At 65.1% G+C, this 21376-nt stretch overlaps 8 protein-coding genes across 8 annotated transcripts in view; 3 read left to right on the forward strand and 5 right to left on the reverse strand.

Annotated features, from left to right (window-relative positions):
* The window catches only part of AMSG_11892 (uncharacterized protein), a 6900-nt gene extending 1472 nt beyond the window's left edge, over positions 1-5428 (reverse strand). Inside the window, exons 1-3 of the mRNA XM_013902312.1 lie at positions 1776-5428; positions 1451-1517; positions 29-969 (exon numbers count right to left, since the gene is read on the reverse strand). Coding sequence (XP_013757766.1) covers positions 29-969; positions 1451-1517; positions 1776-2311 — 1544 coding nt within the window. The 5' untranslated portion in view covers positions 2312-5428. The remainder of the gene's footprint in view (positions 1-28; positions 970-1450; positions 1518-1775) is intronic.
* Positions 5429-6098: 670 nt separating this feature from the next.
* Positions 6099-7124, forward strand: AMSG_05591 (uncharacterized protein). The gene is made up of 2 exons (XM_013902210.1): positions 6099-6586; positions 6672-7124. The coding sequence occupies exons 1-2, from the start codon at positions 6367-6369 to the stop codon at positions 6950-6952; spliced, it is 501 nt and encodes a 166-aa protein (XP_013757664.1). The 5' UTR covers positions 6099-6366; the 3' UTR covers positions 6953-7124.
* AMSG_05592 (Sec71) lies at positions 6973-12707 on the reverse strand (the record flags this gene model as incomplete). The annotated part of the gene is made up of 2 exons (XM_013902211.1): positions 6973-12482; positions 12657-12707. The coding sequence occupies 2 exons, from the start codon at positions 12705-12707 to the stop codon at positions 7017-7019; spliced, it is 5517 nt and encodes a 1838-aa protein (XP_013757665.1). The 3' UTR covers positions 6973-7016.
* A 511-nt stretch (positions 12708-13218) lies between these two features.
* On the forward strand, positions 13219-14918 carry AMSG_05593 (uncharacterized protein; the record flags this gene model as incomplete). Its single annotated transcript, XM_013902212.1, has 3 exons — positions 13219-13293; positions 13443-13985; positions 14031-14918. 3 exons carry the CDS (start codon positions 13219-13221, stop codon positions 14877-14879), a joined length of 1467 nt encoding a protein of 488 aa, XP_013757666.1. The 3' UTR covers positions 14880-14918.
* A 60-nt stretch (positions 14919-14978) lies between these two features.
* On the reverse strand, positions 14979-16889 carry AMSG_05594 (uncharacterized protein; the record flags this gene model as incomplete). The annotated part of the gene is made up of 1 exon (XM_013902213.1): positions 14979-16889. One exon carries the CDS (start codon positions 16887-16889, stop codon positions 14979-14981), a length of 1911 nt encoding a protein of 636 aa, XP_013757667.1.
* A 546-nt stretch (positions 16890-17435) lies between these two features.
* AMSG_05595 (uncharacterized protein) lies at positions 17436-19504 on the forward strand (the record flags this gene model as incomplete). The annotated part of the gene is made up of 2 exons (XM_013902214.1): positions 17436-19449; positions 19491-19504. 2 exons carry the CDS (start codon positions 17436-17438, stop codon positions 19502-19504), a joined length of 2028 nt encoding a protein of 675 aa, XP_013757668.1.
* Positions 19459-21026, reverse strand: AMSG_05596 (aminoalcoholphosphotransferase). The gene is made up of 2 exons (XM_013902215.1): positions 20852-21026; positions 19459-20615 (listed from the first exon to the last, which is right to left on the reverse strand). Exons 1-2 carry the CDS (start codon positions 21013-21015, stop codon positions 19586-19588), a joined length of 1194 nt encoding a protein of 397 aa, XP_013757669.1. The 5' UTR covers positions 21016-21026; the 3' UTR covers positions 19459-19585.
* A 96-nt stretch (positions 21027-21122) lies between these two features.
* Positions 21123-21376, reverse strand: part of AMSG_05597 (uncharacterized protein) — a gene marked incomplete at both ends in the record, with an annotated part of 776 nt that continues 522 nt past the window's right edge. The window contains one exon of the mRNA XM_013902216.1: positions 21123-21275. Within this exon, the coding sequence (XP_013757670.1) occupies positions 21123-21275 (153 nt within the window). The remainder of the gene's footprint in view (positions 21276-21376) is intronic.

The following is a 21376-nucleotide window of genomic DNA, read 5'->3' on the forward strand; positions in this document are numbered from 1 at the left end:
CAGCGGGGTGTCGGTAAGGCCGCCTGACTTGGCAGGTGCATCAGTGAGGCCGCTCGGCTTAGAGCCGGATGGACGGCTGACGCGGCCGGACGAGGCCGCGGCCGAGACGCGGGCGTGGTCTGCCGGCGGCGGCGGCGGCTGGTCAAAGATACGGCCACGGTAGTGGTCGCGAAGGTTGGGCTGGCGGACCGAGGGCTCAGGAATGATCTCCTTGACGGTGGGGAGGACGGGTGCGTTGTTGGCGGCAGGGCCCATGGGCTGCGGCGCTTCGGACACAAAGTTGACGTCGGTAGCAATGTTGGCGAGGCCTGTGACGACGTCGGGCAGGCGCGACGGCGGCAGCTCGCCGACTTTTGGGTGGTAGATGAACGTGGTCTCGCCGTACTGCGTCCGCTGCGGGCCGTTGGCGATGGACTCGGGCGCGGCGCCGATGAGGACCTCGGGCTTGACCGGGACCGACGCGTCGTCGCCGAGCAGGTTGTCGGTCGACACGTATGCCTTGTACGGGTTTTCGGTCGAGTTGTAGAGCAGGAGCGACGAGACTGAGGTGATGTTGTCCGGCAGGCGGCCGAGGCCCTCGAGCTCGATCTGTTCGCGCGACTTGGCCTCCGTCACGTGCTTCTGCACGAGGTCGACGTCGACGGCGTTTGCGAGGCGGGCATCGTAGTCGACTTCGCGCATGGGACCCATCATGTGCCTGCGGCGCTTGAGCAAGAGCGGGCGGAACGGATCGTGCAGCATGTGCGCCCGCTCGTAGTCCTTGCGCCCCGGATAGTGGGCTGGCGAGTGGATCCGGGTCGCCTCGGTCGAGTTGGCCAGGTGCTTGATCTTGTTGCGCGCGACAGCCACCCGCTTGGCCATCCGTCCTACCCGCCGCTTCTGCCGCTTGACGTCCGAGCCGACCTTGGCAAAGACCGAGTCGACCACATGCTCCAAATACTGCAGCGCGTCAAAGATCTGGTGCAGGTTCTCCGGCTCGCGGAGGTCCGGCGGGGTGACTGTGCGAGGAGGGGGGGGGGGGGGGGAGAGTGGCCATGGGTGGTCCCAAGGGGTTGCTCAGTGGAGGAGGGGGTGGAGGGAGGCGAGGCGGGGAACAGCGACCTTTTTCTGGGGCTGAGGGAGGGGGGGGAGGGGGGGGGGGCCTACCACCCACCCACGACAAGGAGCAGCAGCAGACGCAGACTGGTCTTGGCGCGTGGAGGGGGTAGTGTGTGTGTGGGAGGGGGACAGGCGGGCAAAAAAATGGCCATGGGTCCCTCGGGCGACGTGGTGGTCTTCCATGACCCATCCCACTGCGAGGGGCTGGTGGGCCGGGGGGGCGTGGCGGGAGGGAGGGAGGAAGAGGTGGGCTGGTGGGAGGGAGGGCCAAGGCAGGGGAGAGAGGCAGGGGAGGGGTGGGAGGGGAGGGCTGGTGGGTGGGGGGGTGAGGGGGGTCTGTAGCTGGGCGTACCTCCATCTCTGTCTGCTGCACTTGCGTGCCCTCAGTGGCCTGGTCGTCCGCGGGTTGCAGTGTGGCACTGCCGCAGCGGCCCCGAGGTTGAGTGAGAGTGGCTCTGCCCGTTCTGGCGATATGGGCATTGCGAACCCGGTGAGTGGCGGTGGAGACCAATGAACCGAACAAACGAGCAAACGAACAATTGACGGAACAAAAGGACGTAGCAGAAACGTATCATGATGTGTGGCGTGGGGCACAAAGCCACTTACCGACAGAGGCACAATGAGCACAGACGGATGGTCGGTCGTCTACCATGCGCTGAACGATCTCTCCTTTTTACGTGCCAAACAGGCCGCCGGTGCTCTTGGGCGCCAACTCGATGCTGCTGTTGCCGCTGCGCGGCGCCAGACTTGACTGGGGAGCAGCGGCGGTGATGACGTTGGCGGGCACGCACGAGCCGCCGTTGCCGCCGTACGTGACGGGGACGGCCTTGGCGCCGAGCGCGTAGTAGGTGGCGAGGCGGGCGAGGTTCTCGGACACGAGCCACTGCACGAGGAGCGACGAGGCAAACATCGAGGCGATCGACGCCGGCTCGAACGGGAAGAGCGAGGTGGCGAGCGGGAGGAAGAGGATAACGCCGTTGAAGCCGAGAAGAACACCGTTGATGACGACGGCGAGTGCAATGGCCGAGCTGCCTTCCCTGCCGCTGTTTCCGGCTTCAGCGCCGCGCGCCTGTAGCGCGCGCTTGAGCGGCGGGCCGAGGGCAATGAAGGAGACAACAGCCGAGACGGCAACCGTGAGGACCATGTCGAGCGCCCGGTCGAGCGAGAGCACCGCATCGTCGTCCTTGTACGATGACGAGTTGATGAGCGGCATGATGGCCGTGACAAGGAAGAGGACGTTGACCGAAAAGACAAGGAGCGCTAGCCGCCCGCCGCGGGAAACGCGTCGTTCTCGCTTCGCAGCACAATGCCGAGCAGCGAGTGCTGGCGCAGCGCGTACGACGCCGGCGGGAGACCAAGCCACCGCTCGGGATCAGCCGCATACTTGCGGGCCATCGACTCGCGCCTGTAGCACCCGATTAGAATGAGCCAAATCGCTGCTCCAGCAATGACATACAGCGCCACCACCGGCGGCATGGTCGCCACGCTCCCACCAAGCACGTCGCTGGCGACTTCCTCTTTCTGGGTCACCGGCTGCGGGGTGACCGGCAGAGCCGGCGGCGGCGGCATCGTCGTGTTGCCTCCGTTTGGCGGCGGCGTTGGCGGCAGAGCCGTTGGCGGCGGCGGCGTTGGTGGCATCGCGGTGCACGACCCGTTGTGGAGAAGGTACCCGGGCGAGCATGCCATGCAGGCTACGGCCGAGGTGCACTGTGCACAACCCTCGGAGCACGTCCCGCACACTGTCGATGCTGAAACAAAGTATCGTCCGGCTGGACACGTCCAGCACGCGCCGAGCGTATCGACCAGGGCGTAGCCGCTATGGCACATCAAGCACGCGTCGGTGCCCGACGAGCATCCGGCCGAGAGATCCATCAACGCGCAGTGGAGCCGCTCGTTGCAGCTCGGGCCAGACCATCCCGGGCGGCACGCCGTGCACGCGGCGTTGGCGGTGAGCGTCGGGAAGACGGCACAGCCCGAGAGCCCGTGGTAGCACGGCGCCCCAGCGCCGCACCCATTGGCCAGGCCGGGCATCGTCGCGCCCACTGCGCACCAAGTGTCTGGTTCGCAGTACGGCGCGCGGTTGTCGCACACGGCCGAGTTGGCAAATGGGACAACCGTGTCGTGGGCGTGAACCGCGCCCGACTCGACGCTCGGGTTGACAATGACATTCTCACTCACCAGCGTGTCACGGACAAGCGAGCCCGCCCGCAGGCCATCGATATACATCCCGGAGCCTTTGGTCGCCGAGTTGCGCACAATGGTCACGTCGGTGGCGAGGAGGAGCGCGTTGTCGGCAACAACCGACACACCGCCTCCATCGACTCCCGCAGAGTTGTCCTTCACCGTGCTCGTCCTCACTTCAAAGGTCGGCGATGGCGTCGCAGCAATCTCCCGCAGCGAGAGCCCGCCACCCGACGTGGCACATCCGTTGCTCAAAAACGCACAGTCGGCAATGGTGGCGTTGACGTCGACGTGCGCGCCGCCGCCCGACGAGCCGGCCGAGTTGAGCGCAAAGGTTACTGTGTCCAAGTCTAAGCTGCCTTGGCCGGTGTAGAGCCCACCACCAGCACCGGCTATCGCCGTGTTGCTTGTAAACGAGGTGTTGGTCACCGCCAGCGGCCGCGAGACCGCTATCCCGCCGCCGTTGGACGCTGCCACGTTGGAGGCGAGCTCGCACCTGACCAGAGCCGACACCGCGCCGGAGCCCGACGACGACGCTCCGATGCCGCCGCCGTTGCCTCCAGCAGAGTTGCGGCTCAGCACCGAGTCGACGACGCTGACGGCTGCCGCCACATACAGGCCGCCGCCCGAGCCGCCGGCAGTTGAGTCGACAATGGTGACAAACGCGAGGCTGGTGCCACCCAGCTCGGCGCGGATGCCGCCGCCGTTGGAGCCTGCGGAGCAGCCTGAAAACGTCGAGGTCACAATGTCTGCCGACGTTGCTGAGGGATAGATCTGGACACATCCACCGGCACTCGCCGCTGAGTTTGCGCTAAACGTCGCACCCGTGATCGAGACAGCACCCGAACCGGCAGCGATGGCGCCACCATTGCCGCCCGCGCTGTTGCGCTCGAACGTCGACGTGACCACAGTGAGCGAGCCCGATTGGACATCGATCGCGCCGCCGGCCCCGGTCACGGTGTTGTCGCTAAAGTAGCAGTCGGTGACGGTGGCAACTGAGGTCGAGACCAATCGCAGCGCACCGCCCGACGGCCCGGAGTTGCGCTCCATCGTAGTCTGTGACAGAGTCACAGTCGTCGACTCGGCCACAACCGCTGCGCCATTGCCCGAGTTGCCGCTGACCCAGGTGTCAGTGAGTATCAGGCTCGAGTCTGCAGCGTGAAGACCGGTCGCCGGCAAGGCACCGGTGTTGTTCACGATCTGGCAGCCGCTGCCCAGGGAGACGAGTGAGGAGACAGCATCGAGGCCAGCCGCATGCTGGCTTGCATCGTTGCGGACCATCCCAACATTGGACCCTGTCAGCGAGGCGCTCTCGACCTGGATTGCGGTCCCGTACTTGCCCGAGTTGTCCGCGAACCAAGCATTCGCCAGCGTTGCGGTGCAATGCTGAACCCGGAGCTGCGAGCGATCGCTTCTGCCGCCGGACACATCGCAGTTGGTGACTGAGAAGTCGACGACGGTGGCGGAGCACATCGCAATGTTGTGGCTTGTTCCAATGAGCACTCCGGCGCCGGTGCCGTCAGCCAGATACACGCCTGTCGCAGTCACGCTCACGTCAAACGGATTGGCTACTCCGGGGCTCCGTCCGATGACTAGCACATACGCCTGGTCATCAAGATTGTGTCCGTACGAGGCAAAGCTGGAGAGCACGACGCTCATGGTGGGTGCAAAGAGCGTAATGCTGTCGTCGTGGAGGAGGCAGACGAGGCATGCTTCACCACCGGTGGTGCTCATGGCCATGTTGTGCAGCTCGACGCGATCAAGGGCAACGTCGAATCCGACGCCCTTGGCCTTGAGCACAATGAGCTCGGAGCCTGGCTCGGTTCCAAAGTCTTCAAAGGTAAAGCCAGTCATAGAGAACGAGTCGCTGTCAGAACCCTCCATGGTCAGCAGCGGTCCTGTGGCCGACCTGCTTTCGCCAGCCGTGTTGCAGGTGACCACGATGGTCGCGCCGACAACCGAGGGTCGAAGGACGACCGAGGTGACCGAATCCGGCACCGCCAGTGTGGATGTCGTGCACGCATCGACGTAGGTACCTGTATCGAAGCAGATCTCCACGTCGCCGGACGCCGAAGTCAGATATGTGGCGACGCCCGCAAGCGCACTGGCGCTCAGCTCAACGGTCAGGTCGCAGGCCGAGACAGTCACAGCAGCCATGGCAGCTGCTACGAGGACCACGAGTACAGCCCGGCATCCGAAGCCACAACAGGGCATCGAGCAACGGGATGGGAGGGGGGGGGGGGGGGTAAGGGAAGTGGGCTGTCGCGGTTGTGTGTATTCTCAAGTGGGGGAGCGACGGATGGAAAGCTTGCGGTGGCTTTCGGCGGCAAAATACGGCGTTCTTAGTTTGGAAGGCCATGTGAAGGTGGGGTCGGGGTTGGGGCGGGTGGATGGGTGTACATGAGGGCATGTGCATGTGCATGCGCATGCGCACGCGCGCGTGTGTGTATGCATGTATGTAGGTATGTACGTGTAGGACATTGATCCTGATGATGATGGGCATGGTTGCAGGTGCCAAGGCTACTAGGTGGGCGTTGCGGTAGTGGCCGACGTACGACCACGGCCGCGATCATAGCCACGATCATGGCCACGATCAAGAGTACATGGTCTGCAACACATCTATCTAGCCCCTCCGCCTCCCCCCTCCCCCCTCATCCCTCAAATCATCGCCATTGCGGCCGCATTGCTGGCCCACCCCGGCCAGACTGGGGAAGTCCGACGAACGTTTGCTGCTCACCGAACATTGGAGTCGGCGGAGAGCACAAAACCCGAGCGATTTCAGGCATCCCCCATTGATACGCATTACAACCATCCGATTGTCACAGGACACCAGGTTCTTCCCCAACCACCTTTCTTTTTCCTTTCCTTGCCTCCTCCTCCCTCCCCCCTTCTCCGTCGCACATTCGAATCGAGTGCCCGACCCGACCACCTCACCCCAATCGATTGGTTTTCAATAGCCCATCGATTACCCCGCGCGTCAACCCAAACCAACGCGTCCATCCCCCGCCACACCGCACCACCGTCACCCACCCACCCACCGCCCCCCCCCCTCCCGCACCCATACACACACACACACACGCACACACTATGTTCCGCTCGTCTGCCCTCCGCATGGGTGCAGCGGCCGCACGGTCGATCACCATGATGAACAAGCCCACCAACTTTAAGGGCAAGTTTGCCAAGCGCAAGCCCGGTCTCTCCACCCGTAAGGGTCGGGCGCCCAAGCCGTCGCTGACCGCCAAGAAGGGCCCTGTCGGCTACTACAAGGGCTCGGGTGTTGGCGCCAAGGGCACCCGCTCTGCACGCGGTAAGCACACAGTCTGCCCCCCCCCCCCCCCTCCTCCCCGCTCCTGCACCCCCTCCCCACTCACCCTCCATGACCCTCCCCGTAGGTGTCTTTGTCCGCGACCCTGCCAAGATCCCGACCATCCTCCGTCCGGCCGCCTCGCTCGCTACCAAGTTCAAGCCGTACGTGGCGGTCGACGCGCCCAAGATGACTACCGCTCCGCCGACGGCGCACGACTTTATCGAAGAGGCTCTGCTGCAGCCGATCTGGGAGGACGCAGACATCAAGGCTCAGCTGGCCGAGCTCGAGGCTATGGGCGTCGACGTCGCCGCTGTAGGCCTCACGCCGGAGTCGTCCGACGGCAAGTTTGACGCCTGGATGAGATAGTCTCGCCGCCTGCAAAGGTTGGACGCCACAACAAACAGACACACACCCCTCATCTCTGTCCTGTTCACTCGGCAAAGACAAAGACCGAGCCGACACGATCGAGGACCCGCTTGAGCGCCTCGCGGACCTCGCGCCGCTCGGCAAGGGCCAGCGCGGTGAGGGACGGGTAGAGTGAAGAGGCGAGGCGCCTAAAGGCGGCCGGCTCGAGGGCGGCGGTGCCACGGAGGGCAGTGACCGCCAGTGGTGTCCACGAGAGCTCAACGTCGGCGCCGTGGACATCGCGGATCGAGGCGTAGGCGGTGACGATGGCGGTGACGAGCTCGAACAGTTGCGGGACGACCGAGCGCTCACCGGCGTCGAGCATGGCGAGCAGGATGTGGAGAGCGCCGTTCATGCCGCTCGTGGCCTGCTTGTGCAGGTTTGGAAGCTGGTCGAGGTAGCCGGCGTCGACGAGGCCCTGGCGTGCGGCCATGTCGGCGTTGAAGGTGCTCGCAAAGGTGTGCGACTGGGTGAGGCATGCCACGATGCGGAGTTCGGTCTCGACGCCCAGCTTGCCCACGAGCAGGGTGCCCATCGAGGCTGCGACGTTGATCATCAGCAGCTGGACAACGCACTTGTTGATGACGCGCGGCGGGTCAAAGAGCGGCGGCGGGTCAGTGGTGTCGGCAGCGGACGCCCGCCCGGCTTCCAGAAGCTCACGCGGGAGCGACGCATCGAACAGAGCCTCGACCCGGTCGACGACCAACGCCCACCGCGGCGGGTCAAAGGCGTCGACGTTGTCTTCGACAAGGCCCGAGAGGCAGGTCGCGCCGATGCGGGCAAGCGACTCGTTCGGCTGCAGGATGCAGTTGGCAAGGAGGACAAGAAGCTCGGGGAGGAGCGAGAAGAGGCCCGAGGCGTAGTGCGAGTAGAGCTCGACAAGTGACCGCAGAGCGTTGAGGCACGTCGTCTTGAGCCACTCGGTGTTGAGCGACGGCTCGTCGCAGTGGGTCACGTCGTCAAACATGGGGAAGAGGACGCCGCGGAAAATGAGCTCCCACACCTCGCTCGAGAACTGCACCCCGTACGCCTTGAGGACGTCAAACAGGACCTGCAGCGCCTTGGTCCGCACCGCCAGGTGCTGGGCCGAGACCAGCGACGAGAGGCCCATGAGCAGCGGCCACCAGTACTTCATGGCAAGCTCATCCGCAGACGCCCGTCGCGGCGACCGTCCGCCGCTCTCCTCTGACCCGCCGCCGTCGCTGCCGCATTCGGCGGCGGCGGCCACCACGCGCCCCTCGGCCAGCTCGCGTGACCAAAAGTGCACAAAGTCGATGGCCTTGAGCGCAACCTGCGGGTACAGCACTTGCCGGCCAAAGTCCATGAGGCAGTTGATCGAGTCGGTGAAAAAGGCGGCAACCTGCACAAAGTGGCCAGAAATGATGGTCTCCACAAGGTCGAACGCGCTCACCACCGTCGCCTCCTCCTCGTCGGACGCCGCCATGGAGAGGACGCCGAAAATGCCCTTCCAGCCCGACTTGATCATGGCGGTCCGGGTCAGCACAATCTGCCGCAGGCACGCCACGACCATCTCGCGGATGGCAGGCGACGACGACGACGCCATGATCTGCTCAAACGGGCGCAGAAACTCTTTCTGGATGTTGTAGTTGGCCAGCTCCTCCTTCTGCAGCGCTTGCATGTTGAGCTGCCGGATGGTGTCGATGGCAATGTGCGCCACAGACGGGTTCGCGTGGCACCCGACGTCTGAAAGAAAAGCGGCCAGGATGGCCCAGATCCGACCCCACACCAGCCGGATCCGGCCCATGTTAAAGTACGCCACGTCGACCGTCTTCTGCAGCAGGAACAGCCGCACGCCGTCCGGCGCCTCCAGCTCGTCCTTTGCCACAGCACACAGCTGACGCACAAACTCCACAATTGCAGAGTTGTCCAGCTCTACCGAGTCCGAGAACACCCGGTCCACCGCTGCCGTGTCCACCGCGCCTGCAATCGCGCTCGAGTTGAGCTCCTCAATCCGTCCACGGTCCGGCACCCGAAGCACGCTGCTCCCGGCTCCGCCGCCACGCGTTGCGCCTGCCCCCGTCGGCGCCGGCGGCTCGATCAGCCCGCGCGCAAGCTCCGACAGCCCGTTGCTCGACTTGTTTCGCCGGCCAAACAGCGACGAGAGCGACATCGATGACTCGTTGCTCGTGCCGTCGGCAGGGCTTGCGCCGGCAGCGTCGGCAGCGCCGACTGCACCATCCGAGCCTGAGCCCGAGCCCCCGTCGTGGCGGTCTTCAGTCCCGCGCGACTTGCTCCGCGACTTGCCCCGCGACTTGACCTTGGCCTTAGCCTTGGCCTTGGCTTTGGCCTTGGCCTTGGTCTTGCCCCGCGACTTGGCTTTGCCCTTGCGCGGCGTCGACCGGGTCGAGCTCTGCGACGGCGGGCGAGCTGGTGAGCTCGCGGCTCCTGCCTGCGGTGCTCCTGAGCCAGGCTCCTGCGACAGCGCAGGCAGCACGTTGGCCGGCTGGATGCCGAGCGAGAGGATCTGCAGGTGGTCGAGCTGCGAGATTGAGCGCAGGACGTCGGACCACGACTCCATCAGGTAGTTGCCCTGAGTGTTGGCAATGTGGATGAGCATGCGGATGGCATCGACGTTCTTGGACGACATGGCCTTGGAGGCGTCAAGGTAGGTAAACTTGGCCAGTGAGGTGACAAACGCGTTGCGTTCGGTTGAGAGGTAGAAGAGCGAGGCAATGCGGATGGCGAGCTCAAAGCCGCGGAGCGCATGGGCCACAACCTGGGCCACGGTAGTCGTCTCGAGAAGAACTGAGAGGACCGCCAGCAGGGCGTGCCATGTGTTCTGGAACATGAGACGGACATGGTCGATGTGGTTCGCCGTGTGGAACGGGGTAGGCGGTCCAGCCTTGGAAAAGAGCGTTTGCGACTTGCGGATCATAAACTCGGTCTCGCGCTGGAAGCGGGCGTGGCGCTCCTTGGCCGACGACGACTTGCGCGACGCGTCGGCGGCAATCTGCTCGTCCTGGAGCTTGATCTCGTTGTGCAGGATGTCGTTGTAGATGTCCTCGAGCATCTTGCGCGGGAGCGACTCGCCGTCGTCGATGCCGCGGTTGTTAGAGACAAACTCGTCGAGCGTCATCTTGGTCTTGATCTGCTCCGAGTGCAGGTCGGTGTTGAGCATGATGGTAGCAAAGGCGAGGACGTAGACGGTGTCTGCGTTGGCAAACTCACCTTCGTTTGTCACCGTGAACCGCTCCGCGAACTTGATCATCATCCGGTCAATCTTCTGAGCCTCGCCCGGCAGGCGGAAGCCCGAGAGGAACTGCCGGAGCGCGTCGACAAAGGTCTTGCCCTCAAACGAGAGGCTGTCGACCCAGGCGTGCATGACGGCCACGTTGAACTCGTCGGCCTCGCCGAGGTATGCCCCGATCTGGTCAAGCCGGAAGCCCGGCGTCGACTTGAGGAGCGCGGCCACGGCCTCGGGGCTCTTCTCGACTGCGCCGGCGTCGATGAGGTAGGCGATGCCCTTTTTCGGCTTGAGATTAAACTTGGCGATGCCGGCCTCGAGCACCTGCTTGGCCTGCTTGGCCTGCTCAAACATGGCCGGCGAAGCCGGTGTCGTCTCCGAAGCGGCAGCACCGCTGGCTGGACAAGGCGTACCAGGCGCAAACGCCGGGCCGGGCCGGGCGGGCGCACTACTGGCCGACTCGTCGTCGGGCTCCGACTCGTCGCCGCCGGTCTCGGAGCCGGCAGCAGCCGCGAGGCCGGCGCGGCCGTCGTCGACCTCGTCGGTCCAGGCCACCATCGAGTCGAGGATGGAGACAAGACACTCGAGCGCCAGCAGCTCCATGGCGGCCTTTTGCTGGTCGCTCACCGAGGAGAGGGCACCAGACGAGAGATGGCCCTGTGCAATGCGCGAGAGGTCGTCAACAATGGCCTGGAAGATGTTCTTGCCGTTGATGTCGCAGTCATAATTGAGAAAGAGGTCAACAAGCGTCTGCGGCTGGGTACAGAGGCTCGACAAGCTCTTGAGCACCATCCACTGCTGCTCGAGCGAGGTGTTCGGTGATTCGAGGACACGGAGGAAGAGGTTGGTGAAGAAGACCCCGATCTCGACCTTGAGCACGTCCTTAAAGTGTGTGAGGAGGACAATAAAGAGCGAGAGCGAGAGGCCAAACACGGCCGGCACCGGCGAGACGCCATTCTTGAGCAGCGTCGCTCCGCACAGGTACTGCCGCACAGCGCTCACAAACTTGTCCTTGGTCCGGAAGACAGGACCCCACTTGTGGACAATATACAGCAGCAGCTCGAGCGAGAGAATCTTGGACCGCATGGCAATCGAGTCGGCACCCGAGCCCGAGCCGGAGCCGCTGTCGACGCCGTCTTTGACCGACAGCTTGCAGAGGGCGCGAAAGACAAGAAAGGCGTCCTTTTGCACCACCGACGAGATCCGGACTCCGGCGGCAGCCTCGGCGAGGGTCTCAGGCGCCCGGGTAAAAGGCGGGAGGATGGTGGTCTGCGCGTTTCCTGGCGGCGCGGCCGAGCCGCCAGACTCGAGCGACGAGGCCGACGACGACCGCGGACGGACCGGGGCCGGCCGCGCAGGCGCCAGCGCCGCGGCCTCCACCGCCGCCACATGGGTATCGCGGCACGCCACCGAGCACAGCGGCTGAGTGGTCTGCTGCGAAAAGTGGTTGGCCGGCGCGCCGCACACGGTGCAGTAGCCGTACTTGCCGGGCGGGGCAATAGGGGTGACAGCGGCGGCGTTGCGCGCCGCCGGCGACACGCCATCGGCGTCCGAGACGACGCTCGACCGCCGCGACGACGGGGCGCCGGCGTCGCTCTCGGACACGTCGCCGCTTGCTCCGCCCCCGCCGTCGAGGCGGGCAAAGACCTTGGAAGTCATCTGGCGCAGCGCGGCACGCGCGGTCGTCTGGTTCATCTTGTTCCGCGAGACAAGGTAGATGTTGTACACGGTGCGAATGCCCTTGAGCAGCGACGGGCCGTGGGCCTCAAACGTCGACGACTGCACCGCAGTCAGGACAGCCTTGATGATCTGAAGCTCGGCCTTTTCATCTGCATACTCGTAGCAGTCACAGAGAGTATCCATGACGACGTCGGCGAGCATGCGCGGTGCAGCGGCGTCGCCGGTGCCCAACGGCGTCGTGCCCTTGAGCCACGAGTAGGCAATGAGCTTCTGAATGCAGTCGAGGGCGGTGACCATCAGCCGCGCGTTGCCAGACTCGCAGGCGAGCTTGAACGGAAGAAAGTGGAGCTCGCCAAGGGCAGGCTCCCAGTCATCAGGGTCGGCGGCGTCAAAGCCGGGCACGACGCCGGTTAGAAAGGCAACGATGCCGTCGCGCTCGATCCGTGCCTCCTGCTCCTCAATCGACTCGAGCGCGTCGCGACACGCTTCCTTCACCTTGGCCGCCCGCTTCGCTTCCTTGCCGAGCACGCTGAACGACCGCGAGAGGAAGAGCAGTTGGTTGGAGATTCGCTCGCGGGCCGCGAGCTGGGACGAGACTGACGGCAGCTGTGCGCCGCCGCCTTCTGAAGCAGATTGACCTTGGTTGTCAGGTTCAGCATTTTCGGCTACGCCCGCGTCGTGGCCGTTACGCTCAGTTGCGCTGGTGTGCGCCTCTGTATCGCCTCCAGACCCAGACTCCACCTTGGAGTCGGCGGCTGGCGGCGAACGAGGGCGAGCCACGTTGCCCGCGCCGGTCTCGGGCTCGCACGGCTCGGACGCAGACCCAGACATTCACTGCTTGTTACCCCCAACAGCCTACGGCACTCCGTCAGCGTCCAAATGCTCATGGTAAGTGCCTTCATTACTTCACGCCCTCCTTCCCTCCCTCTCCCACCCACCCGCCAGCGTGGTAGGGACGTGGCTCGAAATTTGCTCGAGCCACCCTTCCACCCCTCCGGGTACCCTGGCTCGCCCCAAGGCCTGCAGCCGCAGCCACGGCCGGGTCCACCCACTTCAGAACCCCGTCCCCCCTCCAGGCTTCCCCATGGAAGTGTGCCCCACCACCTCCCTCCCCCACCTCTCCTCTGGTGGTTTTGTTGCCAGGCACACATCCCCCATACTTACAGTCCCTGGGTCACACGCAGTCTCTTGACGAGTGGTGGCCGGCGATGGTCGATGGCTGGCGATGGTCGACGTCGGTTTGGCGGCAAGCGGACGGCGAGTCGCCCGAGAGTGTGCGAGCCTGATCACCGCCTCGCCCCGCGCGACTGCCGCAACACCGCACGCCAGTCGCAACACGGACATGGCCGGAGACGCGGACAAGGCTGCCAAGCTGGAAGCCTTCCTCGCATCCAATGTGGAAGAGGGGGGGCGGACGGTACGTGGCGGTGAGGGAAGGGAAGAGGAAAGGTGGGGGGGGAGGGAGGGCTGACATGGCGCTGCGTAGAATCGTCGCTCTATCCACAGCACCCGGCGGTCGACTCACAGACATGGCACGCGGTGGCTTTGGGTTGCCCACCGGTACAGGTGTCGGCCAAGGGCCTGGCTCATGAGATGGGAGTGCCGTTGGCGGATGCACGGGCTGCGCTGGAGGGGTATGCCACCGGGAAGGCTCGCGACAAGCTGGCGGTGACCTGGTGCGTGTGCGGGACGACGGGAGACGGAAAGCACACTGTGGCGCTGGCGACGGGGTCGCGGGCGGAGGCGGTGGCGGCAAGCCTGGCCAAGGTCACCTCGCGGACGGTGTACGCGGTGGCGCTGGTGGCCGATGCGCCCGACGGAGTGCCGGTCGACGCGCTCGCGTCGGCGAACACTGCGGCGCACAAGGCACTCTATCGCAGCTTTGATGAGCCTGGCAACGTGCTCCGCGAGTCGCGCATGGGTGGCATTGTAGCCAAGGGCGTGGTTGTCCGCTCTGCCAAGGCGCGAGAGGCTCGCATTGATGCTCCGGCGTTCGAGGCCGAGCCGAGGCGTACAGCATCGGTCAAAAAGGTCAAGGAGGTGAGCAAGAAGTCGCTGGCGTCGTTCTTTGGGGCAGCCGGATCGGAGCCCAAGGCGAGCAAGGGCAAGGCGAGCAAGGGCAAGGCGAGCAAGGGCAAGGTGAGCAAGGGCAAGGCGAGCAAGGGCAAGGCTAAGCCCGATGCCGAGACCAAGCCCGAGCCTGCAAGTGGATCCAAGCGCCGGCGCCTCATCGAGTCCGAGTCGGACTCGGATTCCGAGTCTGAGCGGGAGGCGGAGGCTGGCGAGCCCGTGGCTGCCAAGACTGGACACAAGGAGACAACACCGCGCAAGCTCGCCAAGAATTTGGCTGGCCGCAAGGCGTCGCCGGCCAACTCGCCGATCAAGACGGCATCGCCGGTGAAGCGTGCCAAGTCGAAGAAGGCAGCAGCCGCCGCCGCTGCCACCGCTACCGCCGCCGAGCCTGTGGCCATGGACGTGGTGGAGACAAAGATGGAGACGGAGACGGAGACCAAGGCCGAGGCCAAGGCCAAGGCCAAGGCCAAAACGTCGGTCAAAGTCGCGATTAGTGCGGTGGAAGGCGAGGCCAGCGGCAAGGCCGACGACAAGCCGGCCGGGAAGGCCAAGACCAAGAAGAGCGGCAAGGTGTCGATCAACCCCAACATGGATTTGGCGCAGATGTACTTTGCCGCCAAGACTGAGACGTCGACTGGCGATGATGGCGGCAAGACTCAGGGTCTCGAGCCGAGCAAGGCCAGCAAGCCGAACACGCGGCGGGTCCGCAAGACGCGGATGGTCTCCAAGACCTTTACTACCGAAGAGGGCTATCTGCTCACCGAAGACGTGGAGGAAGAGTACTGGGAGGAGGAGGAGATCCCAGCGAGCGAGGCTGCGCCAGGGCCGGCGGCGGCGGTGTTTGGTGGCAAGAGCAAGGCGACGGGCAACAAGGGCAAGGCGAGGAGCGGCAAGCAGGCATCGCTGACATCGTTCTTTGGCGCTAGCTAGTGGGTGGGGCGGGGAATGAAGAGCGGGTTGCGGGGCCAATGAGAGAGTCATTTACGATGGATGAGTGAGGCACTGCCGCGGCCGGCGACAGGAATGCGCTCAGGAGGCAAGACCAGCATGGCGCTTGAGCGGCGGCTCGTCGAGAACGTCGTCGGCCGGTGGAAGCTGGCCGCCCGAGGCGAGGCCGGGCACCTGGGGAGGAGCGGTAGCACCGGAAGCAGCGGCGACGGGGTTCTCGCCAAGAGAACCGTTCTTGGCCGTGTCGTCTACAGTCCGCTTGACACCGCGCTCAGCGTCGGTGGGAGCAGGGGTCGGCTCGGTCGGCTGCGCCTCCTGGCCCTGAGTCTGGCCCTGAGTCCGGCCCTGGGCCTGGGCCTGGGCCGCCTGGCCCTGTGACGCGGCTACACTCTGGTTGTGCATGCCGGGCATGCCGGGCATGCCGGGCATCATGCCGGTAAAGCCCGGCATTCCGCCCATACCGGGCATACCAGGCATCATGCCGTTGTTGCCCATGGCACCCATGTTAGGCATACCGGGCATACCGGGCATGGCGCTCATTCCGCCCATACCATACGGCGACATCCACGGCGGCATCATAAAGTTGGGCGTGGCCTGGCCCTGGGCCTGGCCCTGCTGACCCTTGGCTTGGCTGGCCTGGCCCTGACCCTCGCCGGCACCATCCTTGGTCGGCTGCTGGGTCGAGGGCTCAGCGGGCGGCTGAGCCTCGGAGGTGGCCTGGCTGCCTTGAGCGGCAAGCTGGGCAGGGGCGGCGGGCTGGGCGGGAGTGGGCTGTGTGGCCTGATGCTGGGTCGGATCAGCGCCTGGCATGCCGGGCATGCCAAACGAGGGCATCATGCCCGGAGCGCTGCCGTTCATGCCTGGCATGAACATGGGCATGCCAAACGGCATGCCGTACGGGCTCATGCCGCCCATGCCCATCATGCCACCCATGCCCTGCATGGCCGAGTTCGAATCGTCGCCGGGAGCGCCCTGCTGCTGTTGCTGCTGCATCTGGGCCTGCATCTGGGCCATCTGGGCGGCGGCGAGGGCCATCTGGGCAGCTGCCATGTAGTCGTAGTCAAAGTTTCCGCCGACCATGCCGCCGAGCTCAGGCCGGCCACCGTATGACTGCTGCTCTGTGGCCTGCATGGGAGCGTGCGAGACGATCATGGCCTCTGCGGCAGTCTCGGGCTTCCACACGCCCTTCTGGAGGAGAAGGACGCAGCGGGGGCAGTTAGCGCCGTGGGTGAGGCGGTGGTCCTTGTGCGGGCGGAGGGCGCGCTCGTGCTGCGAGACCGAGTACTTGCGGGCGGCCGGGGTGGCGGCCATGGAGACCCAGTTGCAGCCGACATGGCCGCACTCGTGGTCTGAGCGGGCGGAAAAGTCGCCGCGCTTGTTCTCTTCGGGGTTTGAGCTCCACACCCCCTCGCCGATGAGCTCGATGCAGCGCGGGCAGACGAGCGAATGGTTTGCAAAGTGCTCCTGATGGATCTGAAAGGTCTGCTCGTGCTTGAGGACCTCCATCTTGCGCGAGCGCGCGGCGACGGCAAACGAGGTGAACTCGCAGCCCGAATGGGCGCAGTGCTGGCCAGGCGGCATGCGGTGCGAGGCGAGCGAGGTGAGCGGGAGCTTGGGCGGCGGGAGCTCGCCGTCTGGGTGCTCCTCATAGCAATGGCGGACAAGAGAGGCAATAATGGAGGCGAGCTCAGCAGCGGCAAACTCGGGGGTGGAGGCCTCGCGTGGGAGTGCAACTTGGACGTTGAGGCAGCCGTACGGGCAGATAAAGCGCAGCGAGGAGGTCGGCGCCGAGACGGCGAGTAGAGACTCGAGGTCACTTGCGGAGCGTACAGAGCCGAGGTGCGACGAGACGGCAGCCACGAGCGACTTGACGCTCTCCTCGGACGGGGCATCCACGTCAGGCGCAATGCATGCTTGTAGTGTCACATGTAGCCACTCTTGGAGGGTCGGGTCCGCCTCCTCCTGCGTTGCAGCCTTGGGGTTGGTAGCCATAACGTCAACGTCACACGGCCAAAAAATGTGAGGTGGTAGTGTAAAAAAACGTTGCTGAGAGGGCGACCTCGCGGGGAAACGTTCGTCAACGGTTCCCCATTTTTTTGCTACGCGAGCCCATTGGCACGCTCAACCTCCCACGCCGGGCCAGCCCAGGTCGGCACACATGCGCAACCGGGCGGGGAACATGCTATCGGCATGCTCGCTATCAACTGCTTCCACAGGCCCATTCCCTAAATCCGACACGGGCTGTCTAGCCTGCCCAACTCCCCACACCTATCCTCCACGTGCGGGCGTTTCGACGCGCGTCGCCGTTCGCACTGCTCACGCGTGCCTCTCGCCACGTCGAATTCCGCTTCGGTCGCGCTCCGCCTCCTTAACTCAAAATTTTCTGCTCCGCACCAGCCACTTTCGCTCCGGAACTGGTCACGTCCCGGTAGATGACTGGTTGGCTGGATGAAGGCAGGGATGGCTGTGACAGCTTACGGAGGGGAGGTATTGGCGCCAAATTCACCTCTCGCCTGCGGCTGCCGCTCCTGCCCGCCCATGGCGTTCTCGCTCATCGAGACCAAGCGCGTTGCCGGCGGCCTGGTCTCGGCCGCATGGTGCCCTACCATGGACGTCCTCGCGGTGGCGTCAGAGGACGGCGAGCTCTGGCTCCACAGGCTCTCGTGGCTGAGATTGCTGAGCATGGCGCACTCGGCGCCGGTCACTGTCCTCGGGTGGGCGCCGAGTGGGACGCAGCTGGCGGTGGCCGGCTCGGACGGTTCGCTCTTGGTGCTCGACATTGAGCGCGGGCCTGCGCCTCTGGTGGCGCTCGCTGCGCCGGGCGCACCCGCCGTCGCTGTCGTCGAGTGGCGGGCGTGGCCGGGAACAAGCGCGGCGCCGCTGGTGGCGCGCTCGCGGCTCGACAAGCTCCTCCCGCGGCCGCTTGCGCTCTCGGAGGAGCTGGAGATGCTACTTGGGGCCGGTGCGAGCGACTACGTGCCTCCGCTCGGCTTCCCCACGCCGCTTGCGCCGCCGATCCCCGAGACGCGCCCGCTCGACGTGCTCGTTACGGGCGGGACAGACGGTTCGCTCGTGCTCCAGGCCCACGCGGCGCTCGTCCTTGCTCGGCTCGAGTTTTCGGGCAGCGTCGTTGCAGCGAGCCTAGGCGAGACACCGTCGGCCGGTGTGGTGGTTACGCTGTCGGACGACGGCAGCTTTGGACTCACCAGCTTTTCTCTGGTGGCGCTCACGAGCGTGTCGCTCCCGCTCATCTCGCAGGTGGCCAAGACGCAGTTTGCGCTCCGGGCGATGCTCGCAGCGCTCCACAAGTCGCTCAGCCTCGCACAAGCAGCGTGGGCCGAGGGCATCTCGGCTTACGCTGGCAAGATGAACGAGTTTGAGGAGTTGCTCAAGGCATACGCGTCCAAGTCGACGATCGAGGACGAGTTTCTCGGCATGCTCGCCACCGGCATGGCCTCGCCAGCCATGCTGCAGTTTGTGACGCGGACGCTTGGCGATTCGACAATTGCCAAGCTTTCCAAGACACTGGTGACCGCGTGCTCACGGGTGGCTACGGTCACGCTCCACTCACTCCTGCCGGGCATCCAGCGGCTGCTGCTGCTTCTCGCGGAGCTCTCCGGCGCACTCGAAGCATCGGGCGGCCTGCCGGGCCTTGATGGTGGGCACCTCACGGCCATGACTCACGCGGCCGGCACGTTTAAGCTCAAGCTGGAGGAGCTGCTGCTGGCGGTGGAGGACATGGGCGCCAACTTTCACGCTTTCCTCCACTGGCTCTCGATCGTGTGCTGCAAGCTCTCGGACCAGCCGCTCTCACCAGAGCTTGCGGCGCACCCGCCGGACATCCAGCTCGTGGCCTCGTTCCTCGCGCGCGACATGATGCACCACCGGGTGTCTCTCCTCCTCGGCGAAGCGGCCATGCCTGTTCCCGAGTTTCCAGCGACGACGCTGACCGAGACGCAGCTGCCGTTTGTCCGGCTCTGTCCAGCCAATGCCTCGCTCCCGCTTGGCCTCGCGCTGGAGGAGCTCATGGCGTTTGACCTGGCTGCCGGCCTCGCGCCGGCGGTAGCCGACTCGGCTCGGCTCACGCCGCCCGTCGTCCTCGCCGCTGACGGCGAGGAGTCGTACAGCTTTGTCTCGACCTTTAATCACGAGTCAGGGCGGCATCTTCTCGTTGCCTGGGCACCGACCACATCGCCCGACCTTGTCGCCCTCAGCTTTGCACCAGGACTTGGCTCGGCCGGCTACACCGTGGTCTCGCTGCCCGGCGTGCCGGTTGCTGTCGAGGTGTACAACTCGTCGTCGCTCGGTGTGCTCATACAGATCGACGATGATGATGGCCGCGAGCTTGCGCTCATCGACTTTGACGAGTGCGAGTGGTCGCCGCTCGCACTCGGGGCTGACCGACGCGACGACGACGACGACGAGCTGGTGGTCGACGCCGGTGTGCCGCTCATTCCCTACCTGGCTGCTCTCGCAGCCGGCAGCGAGCTGGCGGAGGAGACCCGGCGGCGGAGGTTAGCTGATGCGACAGGATACCTCCTGGCGGTCTCGGGTACTCGCGGCGTTGGCGCGGTTGTGGGCTGCTCCGGAGAGGTCGCCCTCCTTGATATGGAGGACGACGAGGATGAGGAGGACGAGGAGGACGAGGAGGATGGCGGCGGCAGCGAAGAGTAAAGTAGAGTCGCGCGCTATGCTTTAGCCTTGGGGATGGTGAGGACAGGAATGTCGAGATGGGCGCAAAAGCCCGAAATGACGTGGAGGACAAAGTGGAGGTAGGCAAAGGCGGCGACGACGAGGGCAGCCTGGGCGGCGCCACGGTCGGCGACCCAGTGGAGCGCGGCCGAGTTGGCTGCGAGCGCAATCGGGATGAGAAGGACCGGTGAGCCGTAGACCGGAAAGTGAAGCTTGAGCAGGTGCGCGGTGATGACCCGCCCGACGAGTTCACCAAAGACGAGGGTCATGACGGTGTAGTGAACCAGCGGCTGGACAATGTCCGGCGCGTCCGAGACGTCGGAGACCTCTGCGCTCACGACCCACACGCCACAGCTCAGCACGTAGACGGCAAAGGGAATGAGCTGTGCGAGGGCGAGGCCGGAGCCTTTCTTGGTCTTCCTCACCGCCGAGACGACCGACGCGGCGACGGTAAAGATAACTGGGGCGGAGAAGCACAGAACGCCAACTTCGTTGAGGGCCCAGCCGCCAGCGCCGATGGCGTCGAGGGCGGCGAGAGCGGGGCCAGGCAGGACGTCGCGGGCCGGTAAGAGCCAAAAGTCCGAGCCAAAGTAGCCCGAGGCGAGGGCAACGCCAACGACGCCGATAATGCCCTCGGTCGGACCATTGATAACGCCGAGGTAGAGGGTGCCGGTGTGGTACTCTTCCCACGACGCAAAGTAAAAGGGAACGACGCCCATGAGGATGACACCAAAGGTGCCGAGGCCGTAGCCGAGGCGGAGCACGGCGGCGGTGACAACTGCGGTGATGACCACGTTCACCGCGTCGCAGCCGTGATCAAACAGCTCGCCCAGCGGCGACGAGGTGCCAGTCGCACGCGCCTGCTTGCCGTCGACGTTGTCCATGGTCTGGTAGAAGAACAGGCCGAGGCCAAAGAGGTAGCAGTACCATGGTGGCGGCGAGTCTGTAAAGTGCGGGACGGTGGCAAAGACGAGGCAGTACGAGAGCAGCGGGAAGAGAAAGCCGATGAGAGTGATCATGTTAGGTCTGTGTGAAGATGAGGAGTGGCCGCCCAGCCTGTGATGAGTCACCCGCAGTTGCAAGCTGCACACGCCGTGGTGAGACCTGCCCCGCCCCTCCACGGGGCACGCAGCAGTGTACTATGCTACTGTGTACCACCTCTCTACATGGCTGTCCGCCTCTGACTCTCTGCTGCCTGCGCCTACCCGCCCCATCCCGCTCCCCGCTGCTGCCCCCCCCCCGACCCGGCCAATGCAGCGTACGCCAGCCAGGGCGGCATGAACGAGGCCACCCAGGTCCAGAACGGATTGAGGATCCAGAGGGAGAGGTACGAGTCATCGACGGCAGAATACTTGTATTGTCCGAGGGCAGCAAGGTCGTGCACCCTGTACACGCTCAGCCACGTGCCCGTCCCGACTGCACGCATGTCCTCCGCTCACCCCGCGAGTAGTGGAGTGCTCGCTCGCTTCTCCCGCACGCGCTGTGGCCTGGGACTGTGGCCCATCGGATGGGACGGTGGTAGGAAGAGTCTGCTCATCGCTGGCTCTTCTCCCAGGCTAGCGCCTGCGAGGTAATGGGGATGAGAATGGTGGCCTTGGCGAGGAGGCGGGCATCGGTGGACGCTCCGTTGAGCTTGCGCAGCTCGGATGGCGTCGATCCAAACTTGGCGGCAATGTCGCGGACGCCCTCGCCGTTGGCAATGGGGTAGGGCATCGAGTGGCGGGCAGGGAGGCTGACGACGTGTCCGGTCGATGCGCCGGCGGCGGCCGCCATCGCGTCGAGCATGG

This window comes from Thecamonas trahens (assembly GCF_000142905.1).
Source record: "Thecamonas trahens ATCC 50062 unplaced genomic scaffold supercont1.24, whole genome shotgun sequence".
NCBI lineage: Eukaryota > Apusomonadida > Apusomonadidae > Thecamonas > Thecamonas trahens.